This window comes from Berghia stephanieae, chromosome 14 (assembly GCF_034508935.2).
Source record: "Berghia stephanieae isolate SIO BIC M18660-M18661 chromosome 14, UCSD_Bste_1.3, whole genome shotgun sequence".
NCBI classification, from domain to species: Eukaryota; Metazoa; Mollusca; class Gastropoda; order Nudibranchia; family Aeolidiidae; genus Berghia; species Berghia stephanieae.
In genome coordinates this window covers 16687735-16701430 of record NC_088373.1, presented here as the reverse complement: position 1 = coordinate 16701430, position 13696 = coordinate 16687735, and the positions used below count along the sequence as shown (strand labels likewise).

The window sequence follows — 13696 nt, the reverse complement described above, 5'->3', positions numbered from 1 at the left end:
AATTATTTTATATTATTTTTATTATTATTAATTATTATTATTAAAAAATATTTTATTATTTTATTAAAAATTTTTAAAATTATTATTTTTATTATTTTTTATTTTTTCATCATTATTATTAAATTACTATTTTTAAATTTTTAAAATTAAAATTTTTATTTATTATTTATTATCATTTTATATTATTTTAATTATTAAATATTATTATTTTTTATTATTTTATTATTATCATTAATTATTATTATTATTATTATTATTATTATTATTATTATTATTATTATTATTATTATTATTATGTAATATCTCAAAATTTTCCACAAGTGGATATGGAACCAGTTCATCCTCGGCCCTAGATGTGTATATCTAGTTGATCATATCACTAATTTTTATATTCTTCAACAGAGTGTGTGCGCTTGTGTGTTTGTACGTGTGCTTGTGTGTGGCTGTGTGCATTTTCAAAGGGTGTTGCATTAATTATATATAATATAATATTATATATATATATATAATAATATAAATTTTTTCTGTGCCAAACGAAGCAAGGACATTCACACACACAAATACACACACACGCACACATAAGACTAAGAACATTAATAGAAAAGATAAGAAATTATGAATAAAAAAGAAAATGGTGAATAATATTACAGAAGAAAACAACCGTGTCTGTTCTGTTGACAATCGGGGTCGTTTCAGTATGACAATAACGGGAAAAATATTTTTTCTGTATTTCTGAAGTCTTTCGTAACAGGAACCGATATTATCTTATTGTCAAAAGAAAAGAATAAAAATAAAAGAAAGATTTTAAAAAAAAGAAAAGAAAAGACCGCTACATGACGTCATTGCAATCTTTAAAAATACATTTTTTTTAATGTACAGATTTAGAGCTGGGCGGGTGTAAACAAGCTGATTTTGAATACGATTACCCGAGATATAATCGAATACTACCACCACAGGTGTTAACATAATTTATGCTGATGGAGCGGATTCTGACAAAAGACCATAATATTTCATTGACTGAAATCACACAATGTAAATTGAACGGAGATAAGCGAATAAAAAATGGAAATAAAGAAAGAAATGTGAGACTGTTTTGCAACAGACAAGATAATATGATAATAGATATCCAATCGCTAAGTGATATGAGACCGTTCAAACACCTGATGAACTCTTTTATGTCATGTTTGAATGCGTATAGAGGACAAATATTCGTCTGGCTGGATATGACAATAATTATAGAGATATCGATAGCGGATGGGCCAAGTAAACAAACATCTGGCTATTAGACAACGTCACTTCAGGACACAGAAAAAAAAATTGCCAAATATTTAGTCTTCTTTCTCTTTCGTTCCTTTGATCAACCACCCCCGTCTCTCTCTCTCTCTCTCTCTCTCTCTCTCTCTCTCTCTCTCTCTCTCTCACACACACTTTCTTGTTTTCTCTTTTTACGATCAGTCAGACTATTGATAGAATGAAATTAACGTCACTCAGCTCTTTGGTATTGTTTTTAGTCAGCGACTTGTTTTTTGAGAGTAGTTCTCACTTAATTGCATTTTTTAACTTTCTTGTTTTGTCTGGCACTGTTTTATATACACTTGTTCAGGTTTACACATGGACACAGTGGCTGATTCATGCATAGCGGGTGCGCGTGTAAATCTGCCGTTTTATTGAAGAACACAGTATATGTGCTTTTTGGTTACCATTTCATATACTGTGTTTTTTTAAACCGGCAGACATATAGCCACGATTTTAACCAATCTTTTTATGCATCTTCACAAGAGCATGCTTTCATAGAATCCCCGTGCACACCAACACACCCATAATACACACACGTTAACAAACAAACAAACACACACACAAAGTGCAAATTACACGTATAAAAGCACAATATATAATAACTATCTTTTCATTGGCTTTGAAATAAGCCGTAATTCAAATAAATGTTAAAATCAAATAGCACGCTTGATTATACATCTGTCTCTAATGTCCTGTACAGCAAATTTTGACAAAAAGAACTCAGTTACACATTCTATAGACATTCATACTCACAAACTTGTATTTATACAAACACACACAAACACACATTTATGACACACACACACACACACACACGCACGCACACACAGCGATCTACAATTATGTATAATTTAATCCAAAACCACCGATTTCTGTCGTTCTAGTTAGAAGAAATTATCTGTGTTCAACACCGACCGTGTACAGAACTTCGCGGTTTATCGGAGTCACGGAAGAGGGCGTTCTTTGAACACGTGAATAATAATAAAAAAAAAAGAATAAAGAATAAAGAATATCATATGAATAATGATATTATCCCAGCAAGCCATTTCAATGACGGAATCTGGATACACAAAAAACAAAAAAAAACAAAAACAAATAAAAGAACGTGTCCCTCGTCTTGGTTTTGTTCCTTACGGTTTTTATTATTATTTTTATTATTATTATTTTTGTTCCTTCCGATTTTGTTTTCAAAGCGATTTCCGGCCCGGCTCGTCATGCGCTGCACGAATTTATGCATACTGATAATGTAACACTCGCTACCGACTCCTCTCTACTAATCTTGTCTTCAACACCAGCCCGCACCCCCCCCCCCCCCACCTCCCCCCTGGCCCTTCCTCCATCCCCATCACATTGTTGTTGTTGTTGTTGTTGTTGTTGTCATTATCGTCGTTGTTATTGGATATACTGTTGTTGTAGCTTTTGTTATTGTTGTCATTGTAATATCCAATTTCCTCAAAATCAAATATTATGGTGGTAAGCTCTTTAGCAATGGAATTCTTAAAATTATCAATTGAATAAGAATTTTTTGTCTCAAACTTTAGAGCATTCCAAATTGTTACAGTCGTTTGTAGATTATTTTTTCCTTTTAGACGAATTGCATTTCCTACATGTACGAGTATTTTAAACTTATCTCCCCTAGTGTTTGTAACACGTAAATAATTTAAAAAAATAGTTTCTATAATGTAAGAACCATGCACGATTCCATATAAATATGTATAAGATTACCTCTTATTCTCCGATACTTTAATGAAGGCAAATTTAGATAATTTAATAATAATAATTTCTAAATAGGATAGCAGATGTCGAATGTCAGGTAAAATTCTCGTAGCGCGTCTTTGTACGTTCACATTGTTTACAGACTGTCGCTTAAATAAGTGACTCCATATACTATTTCCATACTCTGGACAATGTCTTAGGCATGACAGGCGTAGAAAGTTGGACAAACGTTTTTAAATCACTATAGCAAAAGCGTCTGTATGTAATTCCCACAAGCTTGTTCGCTCTTTTTATACAATCACATGTACGAGTATGTCCACTTTATCATCAAAGAGGATCCCCCCCAAGTCCCTTTCTGAGCATGGAGTTGGCATAACAGTCATATGTGACCCTTCGCCTCAAAACGGTATTAAGTCGGGATAGTTAAGATGTTGAAAATTGAATTTATAGCCAGAAATATCAGACTTGTGTTGAGTTTGTCTGATTTATTGAGGAGAATGGATACCATATTTGTAGTGTTAATGCCAATAATATATATTTTTGACCAGTTTTAACATTAAATTCGGCTTTTAAGCATTTGGTTCGTTCCGACATAATACCGTTTTGAGACGATGGGTCACATATTATCGTCACATTATTCTTCATTCATTTCTTCGCCTTCCACCGAACACCAATATTCATATTTTTTTTTCCCATCATTGAGTCCCAAGCCCTGCTTTTCCCCCGTGGTCTAGTGGTATGACACTCGCTTTCTGATCGGAAGGTCCTGGGTTCGAGCCTCGCTCGGAGCATAGTCGAGTCTTTGGTGGAAAAGGCTCTTTATTCAAATTCCCTCAGCGATCCAAAAGCGAGTGTCATACCAAAAGACCACATACACATAGCCGCATCTTGTCAAAAACTCTCAAACCTGGGACCTCAGGAATTCTTCAGGGAAATCCAAGGTTTGAGAACTTTTTAACAAAATGTGACCCATCGTCTTATCGAAGAAACGGATTATTTATGTCGGGATAGCGGATAAAACCAAACAACCATGATGCTGCTGTAAAAGTATCGACATTGTATATGTTAATGTATACTGAGTAATAAGTATTATATGTATTGACTATGTATGATAGCATCTACAGAATATGGTATATCCATTCTCTCCTCATTAACACGAAACATACAAACTCAAACACACAGTCTGACTATTTGCTTTGGCTATATAATTCATATTATTCAATATTACGCATAATTCAATTTCAACATTAATCCCGACTTAATACCGTTTTGAGGCGAAGGGTCACAAATGAGGATCGTTTTAATTGATCGCAACGTACCTAGGCATCGATCACATGATGTGTTGCGGGACAACGATTGGACATTTCTCAATGTATCTAAACACGCTGCCTTGTGAAAGTTGTAAACATACCCATGAGTCGTGCTGAGCAAAATGACCAATTGTTGGATATTTCTTAAACTGTGAACACTTTTCACGATGTCGGCCATTTTGAGCACACTTTGCAATGTGACGAATGACCTCGAGCACATGGAAATGTAATATAGATAGAACGAAGATGACGTCACACAGGCCTTTGTTATTGTTTTTTGCCATCCGCGTTTATAAGTTGTTCTCACTAAACTGTATTAACCAGACTATAAAAGTTCATGGTTACACAGCGTTTTGTGTGTTGGTCCGTTATACTTCCGGATGGCAATGTTGTGAACTCCTTGGCCAAGCGCATTCTATCTATAGATCATGCCCATTTGTGTTATTTTTTTTCTTCTCACAAATCTATTCTATTCATGAGTCAGTATCAAGATACGTTGAAATATTGGCATTAAATTTCACTTTATTTTTGTAGTCCTTCAAAGCCAGAAGGCTCATGGAGCAAGAGTTTATCTATGTTTCTATAGATAGTATGCGCTTGGCTAAGAAGCTCATAATATTGCCATCCGGAAGTATAACGGACCAACACACAAAACTGTGTGTATCCATGAACGTTTATAGTCGGGTTAATACAGTTCAGTGAGCATTACTCATAAACGCGGATGGCAAAAAACAATAACAAAGACCTGAGTGACGTCATCTTCGAACTATCTACAGTGTTATAGATGGAACGAGTTTAACGTCACTCAGTTCTTTGTTATTGTTTATAGATAGACAGCCATTGTAATGATTAGTAGTTCTCACTCAATCATATTTAAACAAACAAAAAAATCAGAATTCACACGATAGCGTTATAGATGGAACGAATTTAACGTCACTCAGCTTTTTGTTGTTGTTTATAGGCAGCCATTTTAATGATTAGTAGTTATCACTAAATCATATAATTAAAAACAAAAAAGAAAACAGAATTCACACTTTTAAGGTTACACATAGTTTTGTGTGTATAAATACGTTTATATAAGCCTGGCGGATGGTGTCAGTATTTCACTTAAACGCATAGCATCAGTATTCAAAGATTTGTAGAGGGGTCACAACTCTATCGAACGAATATTTATTCAAGAGGCGATGCTATGGGTCAATCATGATTTTTACCTATTTTCCTATAGTTTAACATCAGTGTGAAGTCATGCGTGACGTTCGATCAAATTGGTAGGGGGACGGGGCGAGGGGGGGGGGGGGGGGTGATCTTATTGGCTGTAGTGAAATAGTCTATTCCACAACGATAGATAAGGCATTCTCTATTTCCCTAAAAATGGTGGCTGTTTACATTGTCTGTGTGAGTAAACAAGCCCATGAATGCTTACAAATATGAATAAAATCTAATGAATTCAATATTTAAATAGAATATTTCATTCGGCGCTATTTATTCTATTATATATATATATATATATATATATATATATATATATATATATATAATATATACATACATACATACATACATACATACATACATACATACATACATACATACATACTACATACAAACACACACAAAACACGCATACACAAACAAACATACACACGTACACACAAACACACAGACACACACACACATCTGAGCATTTTTGAGCATTTATATAGCGCAATATCCACTATACGGCCTTACAAAGGGTCCCGAGCCAAAAGCATCAGTTAACATGTAGAAAGGAAATAGCACCTGTTAGGAGATATCATAATTTTTCTTCCAACAGAGACAAATTTGTTAACGGTCATGTGATCTCATTTTACTCCCGAGCACGATGAGAGAATGTAAGTAAAGAGCCTTTTCCAAGGACTCAACTATGCGCCGCCTAGACCGCGACTCGAACCCAGGACCTTTCGAATATGCAGCAATTGACTACTAGTGACCCCTTGTAAAACGAGTTGAGCAGATTCATAGGATATTGCTCTATGTGATAATCTCAAGTATTATATAAGTTTGAAAATTTTAAGACCTTCAGAATACATTTCGGAACAGACATTTTGCTTGTTTCAAAAAGCAAAAAAAAAAAAAAAAAAAAAAAGCAACAAAACGAATACACACACAAACAACCCTCCCCCCACCCTCCCCCCCCCCCCCCCCCCCAAGAAAAAAAAAACAAACAAAAAACAAAACAAAACAACAAAACAAAACAGGAAAGAGAAATCGTTGACCTCTGAAAAGCATTTATCTATCCAATTTTATGTATTTTTATTTTGTTTGTGTCTTGAATAGCGATTCGTATCCATTGAAATTCTTCTCCTTTAGCCGTTGACAAAACGCATATATTTTATTTTCTATTTTTTATTATGGGTGAAATTTTCTTCGTTCTAATATTGATGCTATGCGTTTAGGTAAAATACTCACAACATCCATCATCCATATTAACATCACTAACACACAAAACTGTTTGTAATCTTTAACGCGTTTTTAGTCTGATTCATAGATAATATAGTGAAAACGAATCACTAGCAAGCTGTCTAAAAAATAATAACACAGCTGAGTGACGTTAAGTTCATTCCTTCTATTGATGAATTATAAGATGGCGCCCACACCGTTAACTAAACATTCTTAAAATTAACACTGCAAAGTAATTTCGGTATTAGGAACCTTTAACGAGTTACCTGTCATTGTCATTCATTGAAATTTAGAGTTTAAAAAACCCCAAAAGAACAAACAAAAAACATACGCTTTCATAAAGCGCAATATCCACTAAACGTGCTCAAAGCGCTTTACTAAGGGTCCCTGATCAACAGCAACACGTAACATATAGAACGACACATGACGCCTGTTAGGCGATATTATTACATTTTTTTTTGTCGGACAGAAACAAAGCTGTTAACGGCCGGGTACTCATTTTACACCTGAGTACGATGAGAGAATGTGCGTAAAGAGTCTTTTTTTCCAATGACTCAACTATGCGCCGAGCGAGGTAGAGCTCGAACCCAGGACCTTCCGATCCGAAAGCGAATGTCACACCACGGTAGCCCCTGAAGCCGGTGAACTTAAAATACTAACGAAAGAGTGAAAATGGAGAGTCTTCTTATGTTCCCATACGAAGCCTCTCCATTTTCACTCTTTCGTTAGTATTTTACCACTAGACCGCACAACAAAGTACCTAAAAAGATTAATATTTTTAAAACAGACGTTTTGTCAGTAGATACACGGCTTTGTCGTGTGTCCGGGGTGTCGTTCAAAAGTAATAATTTTCACTGCGGTAGTTTTGGTGTGCTGTGTTTATTTCTTTTTGTTGTTGTTGTTGTTGTAGTTGTAGACGAAGGGGGAAAGGATTTGAAGTAAAAGGGAAAGAGGGTTGGGGGGGGGGGGGGGGAGAAGAAGGCATATTAGGGGGATTATATAGCTTAAGAGTACAATAGACAATTTATTTATTTCAATATTTGCCAGACATGTTATATTTAGGTAGACAGTTCAGCCGGTCATAAGTATCTATGCGGCCTTACTCTGGAACACAAACAAACAGACTCAAACATGTTTTTAAAATTTTGGCCAGAAAAATCGTCCTTCATATAATAATGTAATATCGATTAAAATTATAATCATATTAATGGCGAAAGCTCTCAAACTTCGGAAATTGAGTTTGAGTTTTTGCAAAAAAACTAGGGTCATTTTAATATATCGATATTTATGAAGGACGAGTTTTTAGTCCTCAATTTTTTAAAAAGTGTTTTACTTTTTTTAAGACTACGGACATAATATGGCCTTGGGTGAAATTCTAATTTTACTTTGGCTATTTTAATGATGGCGTGTACTAGCTGGTTTTCAATGAGGACTTGAAAGTGTTGAAGTGGGGGTCCATATTATCTTTTCTATTGCTTTCTATTTCGCTGTGTCTCTGTCTCTCTTCTTCTTTTCATCTCTATCACTCAATGTCTCCCTCTGCTTCGCAATCCTCTTCTTCTCTCTTCTCTCTCTCCTCCTTCTTCGCTTCTCTCTCTCTCCTCTCTCTCGTTTTCTCTCCCTCTCTCTCTCTCTCTCTCCTCTCTCTCTCTCTCCTCTCTCTCTCTTGTTTGTTTCGTTTTTTATCACGGCTAATAATATGGTCCTAAAATACTCACTCTTGAACGAGTACTTGGACATCTTCTCGAGTTTTGCCTTTTCAACAGCCTTCAAAACGCCTCCGGCCTTGAGTTTGAGGTCCGCGAGTTCGTCCTTGAGATGAATGTCTTTCTTGCTCATGCCAAGTTTGTCCTCGGCTGTTCGCAAGACGTCTTTAGTTTCGTCAAGGAGACTGGTAGCTTCTTCCTAGAAAAGATAAGAAAATGATTGAATGAGATGAACAATAGGGCTCAAAAGTTGTGACGTCACTTCCCTCGTAATGATGTATAGTAACTGGTTCTAAATTATCAGAACAATGGCGGACGCCAATATCTCCATTACCACCCTTATGGAATACTTCTCTGACAAACTCAAAAGTGTATCCGGAGAGAAAAACATTATAAATCTGATCATGTTTTGACTTTTATACATTCTAATTACATGACGTGTAAAAAGTTTCTAGCTAGCAGGAAGAATAAAAAGTACCATTTTCTTTTATTTAGAACCAAGCTGCTAGTTGCTGGGCGGACGTGACATCAGACTATTGAATCCTATTGTGACTTTCTAATTCGAGTGCTTGAGAAAAGTGTGTATGAAACAATGCCAAGCACAGCAAAAACCCGAAAAATCCGCCTGCCTGATGACTGATGCTCAAATCGTAGACCTAGGAGACTGGAGGTCTGGGAAACCGGTTATTTGGGATGATTTTTTTTCCTTAATAATCAAAAATTATTATAACAGCTTCGGTAAAAGAACAAAAGACCAAACGCGGAAGGTTTTGGATCAAAACCCTTCTTCAGCCAACAACAAAAAACACTAAAGACATAAATACATTTCTAAATGCCAGATAGACGATAGAGATATAATTCGGTCCTTAGGTCTCGTCCAGTTATTCGACTCCAAAGCAGAGAAGAGAGGTAGCACCACTCGGCCACTTCGTCCCTTTGACCCAGATATCACGCGTGTAGAATATTTAGTTTCCTATAAATCACAACTTTCATTCAATTCTAAATATTCATTTTTAAACGGATGGATGTCAAACGAAATACTAATTCTTCATTATGAAATTTTGATCAGCTCGAGACGTGACCTTGATTAAAGTCGCCGGGAAAGAACTGGGAAAGACTGCTCTCCATAGAAGACTTTGGCGTGAATTGCGGTGGTAGAAGGCCCATACCACAATGAGGAATGATAGATATTGATTAGAAAGTAACAAATTATGCCATCTTCGTGGATAAATAGACAACGTAAAATGTTCTAATAATCTTGAATATAATTTTTATATTCGTACATTATAACGGTTGCACACTGAGAAGGCTTAGGGAACAACATTATTTCCCAGTTCCTCGATTGGACCCTTAAGGAACACGAAAGGTTTGACGTCCGAGACAGACATGGAAGCGCTCACTGTTTGATGAACTGAAAATGGCAGGCCTCACTTGGGAGGCTACCAAGAAGATGGCCTAAGACGGAAGCAGAGGGCGGACGCTCGTAGAGAACACATATTCCACAAGGAACGAAGAGGATTCAGTCAAATAAGTCTAAAGACGGTCATCTTGTTCTAGGTATGTCCCATCCGTGTTGCATTGTTTCTAGTATTTCGTGATTATTTGATTCCACAACTGGGGGAAATACTGGGTTTCCTCAAATCGCCTCTTAACAAGACATGGCAGAACTGCATCAAATTTGTGCAGATGGAAGCTTGGGAACAGTGATGCCTGCCGGAAATGTCAGGCAGTTCAGAACCACGATCACATTGTCCAGTAACTAAACGAAGATGGCTTGAAACATTCTTAGGGCGGAGGAAGACATTCGAAAGCTGGGTTGAAGAAATGAATTTTGGGTGAGCATACGCTACTACTACTACATATCTGAGAAACTATACTATAGCAACTACAGCATTTCTCAATGTTCTACTTATTACTACCCCCCCCCCCTCCTAATCTTCTCCTCTTCTTTATTTGAAATACTCTTTATATAGTGTTAGTTCACTATAGTGTGAGCGGATACGGTGTCACGTCCTTGCCACAAAACCAACCAATGTTAAGATTGGTCTTTGGCTGATGGTGACAGCGATCCTGTCAAATTCTAGATCGATATTTGTGCCTTGGTAATCACTTTTTGAATGTGTTGAATGAATACCTCGCTATGGTTGTGACCAAAATTATTATGGACTCTTTTTGTAATGGAATTACTCCCAAAACCAACGTGTAATTATTGTAGGTCTGATAACCCGGATTGTTATTTGGTCATTGTTGTAATGGAAATACTCCTACAAACCAACGTATTTTTTGTTCATTCAACAATGTAAAATCAGGCCCATAATGGCGTCCGGCTGTCAGACCTGCGAAATAGGTGCAATCGTCTCAAACCAATGCAAAAATATTTTCTATTACAATAATGTTAAATGAAGCCATAATTGCGTTCGGTTTCAGACCTGTCTAAACTCACTATAACGTGACGTGCACTTATTTGCAGGTCTGATAACCCAATGACTTTTGGTTCATTATTGCAATTGAAGTCTTTTTAAAACATGACGCAAAATATTATCCACTACAATAATGTTAAACTGGGCCCATAAGAAGGTTCGGATCGGATGTCAGACCTGCATATATGTACACATCGGTTATAATCCATTAGTTAATTAAATTTAATTTATCGCTTGTTTAAATATTGAAATACACGAGGACAAAGCTGAAAGGCTTTTAACGAATAAGCTCTTACGATAACATGTAACGAATAGAAGCATGATTTCATATTACATTCACAAGTTCCTTATTATGCTATTCTCTCTCCCTCTGTCATTCGCCTACGTTTTAAAATAAAGCAAATAAATGTGCAGTGGCTAACAAGGCCCACCCATCTCAACATGTAAATATATTCATTAAGAGTTGTTTCTATAGATATGTTAAAGTCGGTGAACGCTTCTACTTGCAAGATAGCGTATTTGAATAAGGCTGGCGAAATAAAATAATTAATCTTATATTTGATATGCTATTGTATGTCAAGGCCGATTTTTTTTTATTTTTTTTTTTTTTTTTTTTTTTTTTTTTAATTTTTTTCTTTCTTTTTTTTTTGATTTTTTTTTTGGAGTTAATCTCTCCATTTTTTGCTTGTTAGTCGTAGCGCCATTCATCGCCAAGTAGGAGAGACATACATACATACATACATAAATACATAAACACACACACACACACAAATCTCCAAAAAAACATCTCAAAAATTGAGCTTTATATAGCGCAAGATCCACTTAATGTGCTCAAAGCGATTTGCAAGGGGTCCCTGGTCAACAGCAACATTTAACATGTAGGACGGGACATGCCGCCTGTTAGGCGATATTACAATTTTTCGGACAAAGACAACGCTGTTAACGGCCAGGATACTCATTTTACACATGAGTACGGTGAGAGAATGTGAGTAAAGAGCCTTTTCCAAGGACTCAACCATGCGCCGAGCGCGAGGCTCGAACCTAGGACCTTCCAATCCGAAAGCGAGTGTCATACCACAAGACCACATAGCCGCATATATATATATATATATATATATATATATATATATATATATATATATATATATATATATAAAATATATATAAAGATAGATAAATAGATAAAGATAGACAGATAGATAGATAGATAGTGACATCAGACAATTGAATCCTATTACAAGCCAAACCTGGCCATAACTACTAAGCCTTGAAACATTGGATATAACATACTCTGGTTAAAGACATGAAAAAAAAACAGACATCAAAACGTATTATAGGACACTTGGCATATTCTAGGAACAGATAGAAGATTAGTCATGATTATGAACCATTACGTTGGTTAACAAAACGGTGGTGTGATCCGTCGTGCAGGGGCATTTCACTATAGTAGTGATCACAACCGGCATCCGAACTTCTATATTGTCTTGGAATCATCGTACTCCCTACCACAACTCAAACTTAGCCATACGAAACTACTACTACCATGTGGCCAAAATTCACAAATATAATTGAGCTTTTATATAGAACAATATCCACTAAACGTGCTCAAAGCGCTTTACCAGGGGTCCCAGTCCAACAGCAACATTTAACATTTAGGAAAAGACATGACGCTTGTAAGACGATATTATAATTTTTTTCTAATAGAGACAACGCTGTTAACGGCCAGATACTCATTTTATACCTAAGTACGGTGAGAGAATGTGAGTAAAGACCCTTTTCCAAGGACTCAACTATGCGCCTAGCGAGGCTCGAACCCAGGACCTTCCGATCGGAAAGCGAGCGTCATACCACAAGACCACATAGCCTCATAACAGGCTATTTTGTTGAAAGACAACACGAATCTATGCTGAAACTAAACTGTTGAAAAACAATGAATATCGTACACAATAAAATACATTTGATAAATAATTGATCTTTAACAGCTCTTGTGAGTACTTCTACAGATAGTGTGCGCTTGGCTAAGAAACTCATAACATGACCCCTCTATCCATCCAGCAGTGAATGGGTAGCTGAAATCTGTTAGATTTGGCGGAAAGTACTTCGCGATAGACTATCAACCTATCCAAAGGGTAGCAAGCAATTGCTTTTGTTCGTTTCACGCTATAGAAACCGGGATAAACTCCGGCTCTATGGGCCTAATGGCTCTGATGGACTACTTTATATTTTTTCATTTACTTACCACGTTAACTTTTGGGGGACCTGATTCACCCTTACATTTTACTGTTATAGGGAATGAGATTAGCGGAAGAGTAGCGTCCCTTGATTGGACGTCACCTTACAGAGAGAACGTCAATTTGGTTTTGAAGTGTCTCAAGCCGCTTTCACCGGAAGCGAGGTCGAGAGACGCATGCGCACAACTAACATGACGTTCTCTCTCTAATAACTTTTCCGCCGGTGACGTCACAGACTATGGGTGACGTCCAATCAAGGGACGCTACTCTTCCGCTAATCTCATTCCCTAAAGGACGAAATGTTCACTTTAATGTACTTCAATTCTCTTTTGTCATGCATAATCTTCAAGGTATTCACTGGAAAGCCCGGGGACATTTGAGACATTCAGACATACAGACTGTGTCAACAAGCCAATCCGGTCTGTGTCATTATGACATTCTAGTAAGACATTCACAATAACAGACAATCATAATTTATACATGCCAAATTATTCGAATTACACAGCGTTTCATTCAATGCATCTTCAAAAGGTTTTGAATTTCATGCATGCTGCGTCAAGCAATATACCAAACTGATT

General features: G+C 36.3%; 1 protein-coding gene across 5 annotated transcripts in view; it reads right to left on the bottom strand.

Annotated features, from left to right (window-relative positions):
* The window catches only part of LOC144959858 (SCO-spondin-like), a 148236-nt gene that overhangs the window by 93023 nt on the left and 41517 nt on the right, over positions 1-13696 (bottom strand). For all 5 annotated transcript variants that reach the window (XM_078892663.1, XM_078892660.1, XM_078892659.1 and 2 more), the window contains exon 3: positions 8480-8666. In XM_078892663.1, coding sequence (XP_078748789.1) covers positions 8480-8666 — 187 coding nt within the window. The remainder of the gene's footprint in view (positions 1-8479; positions 8667-13696) is intronic.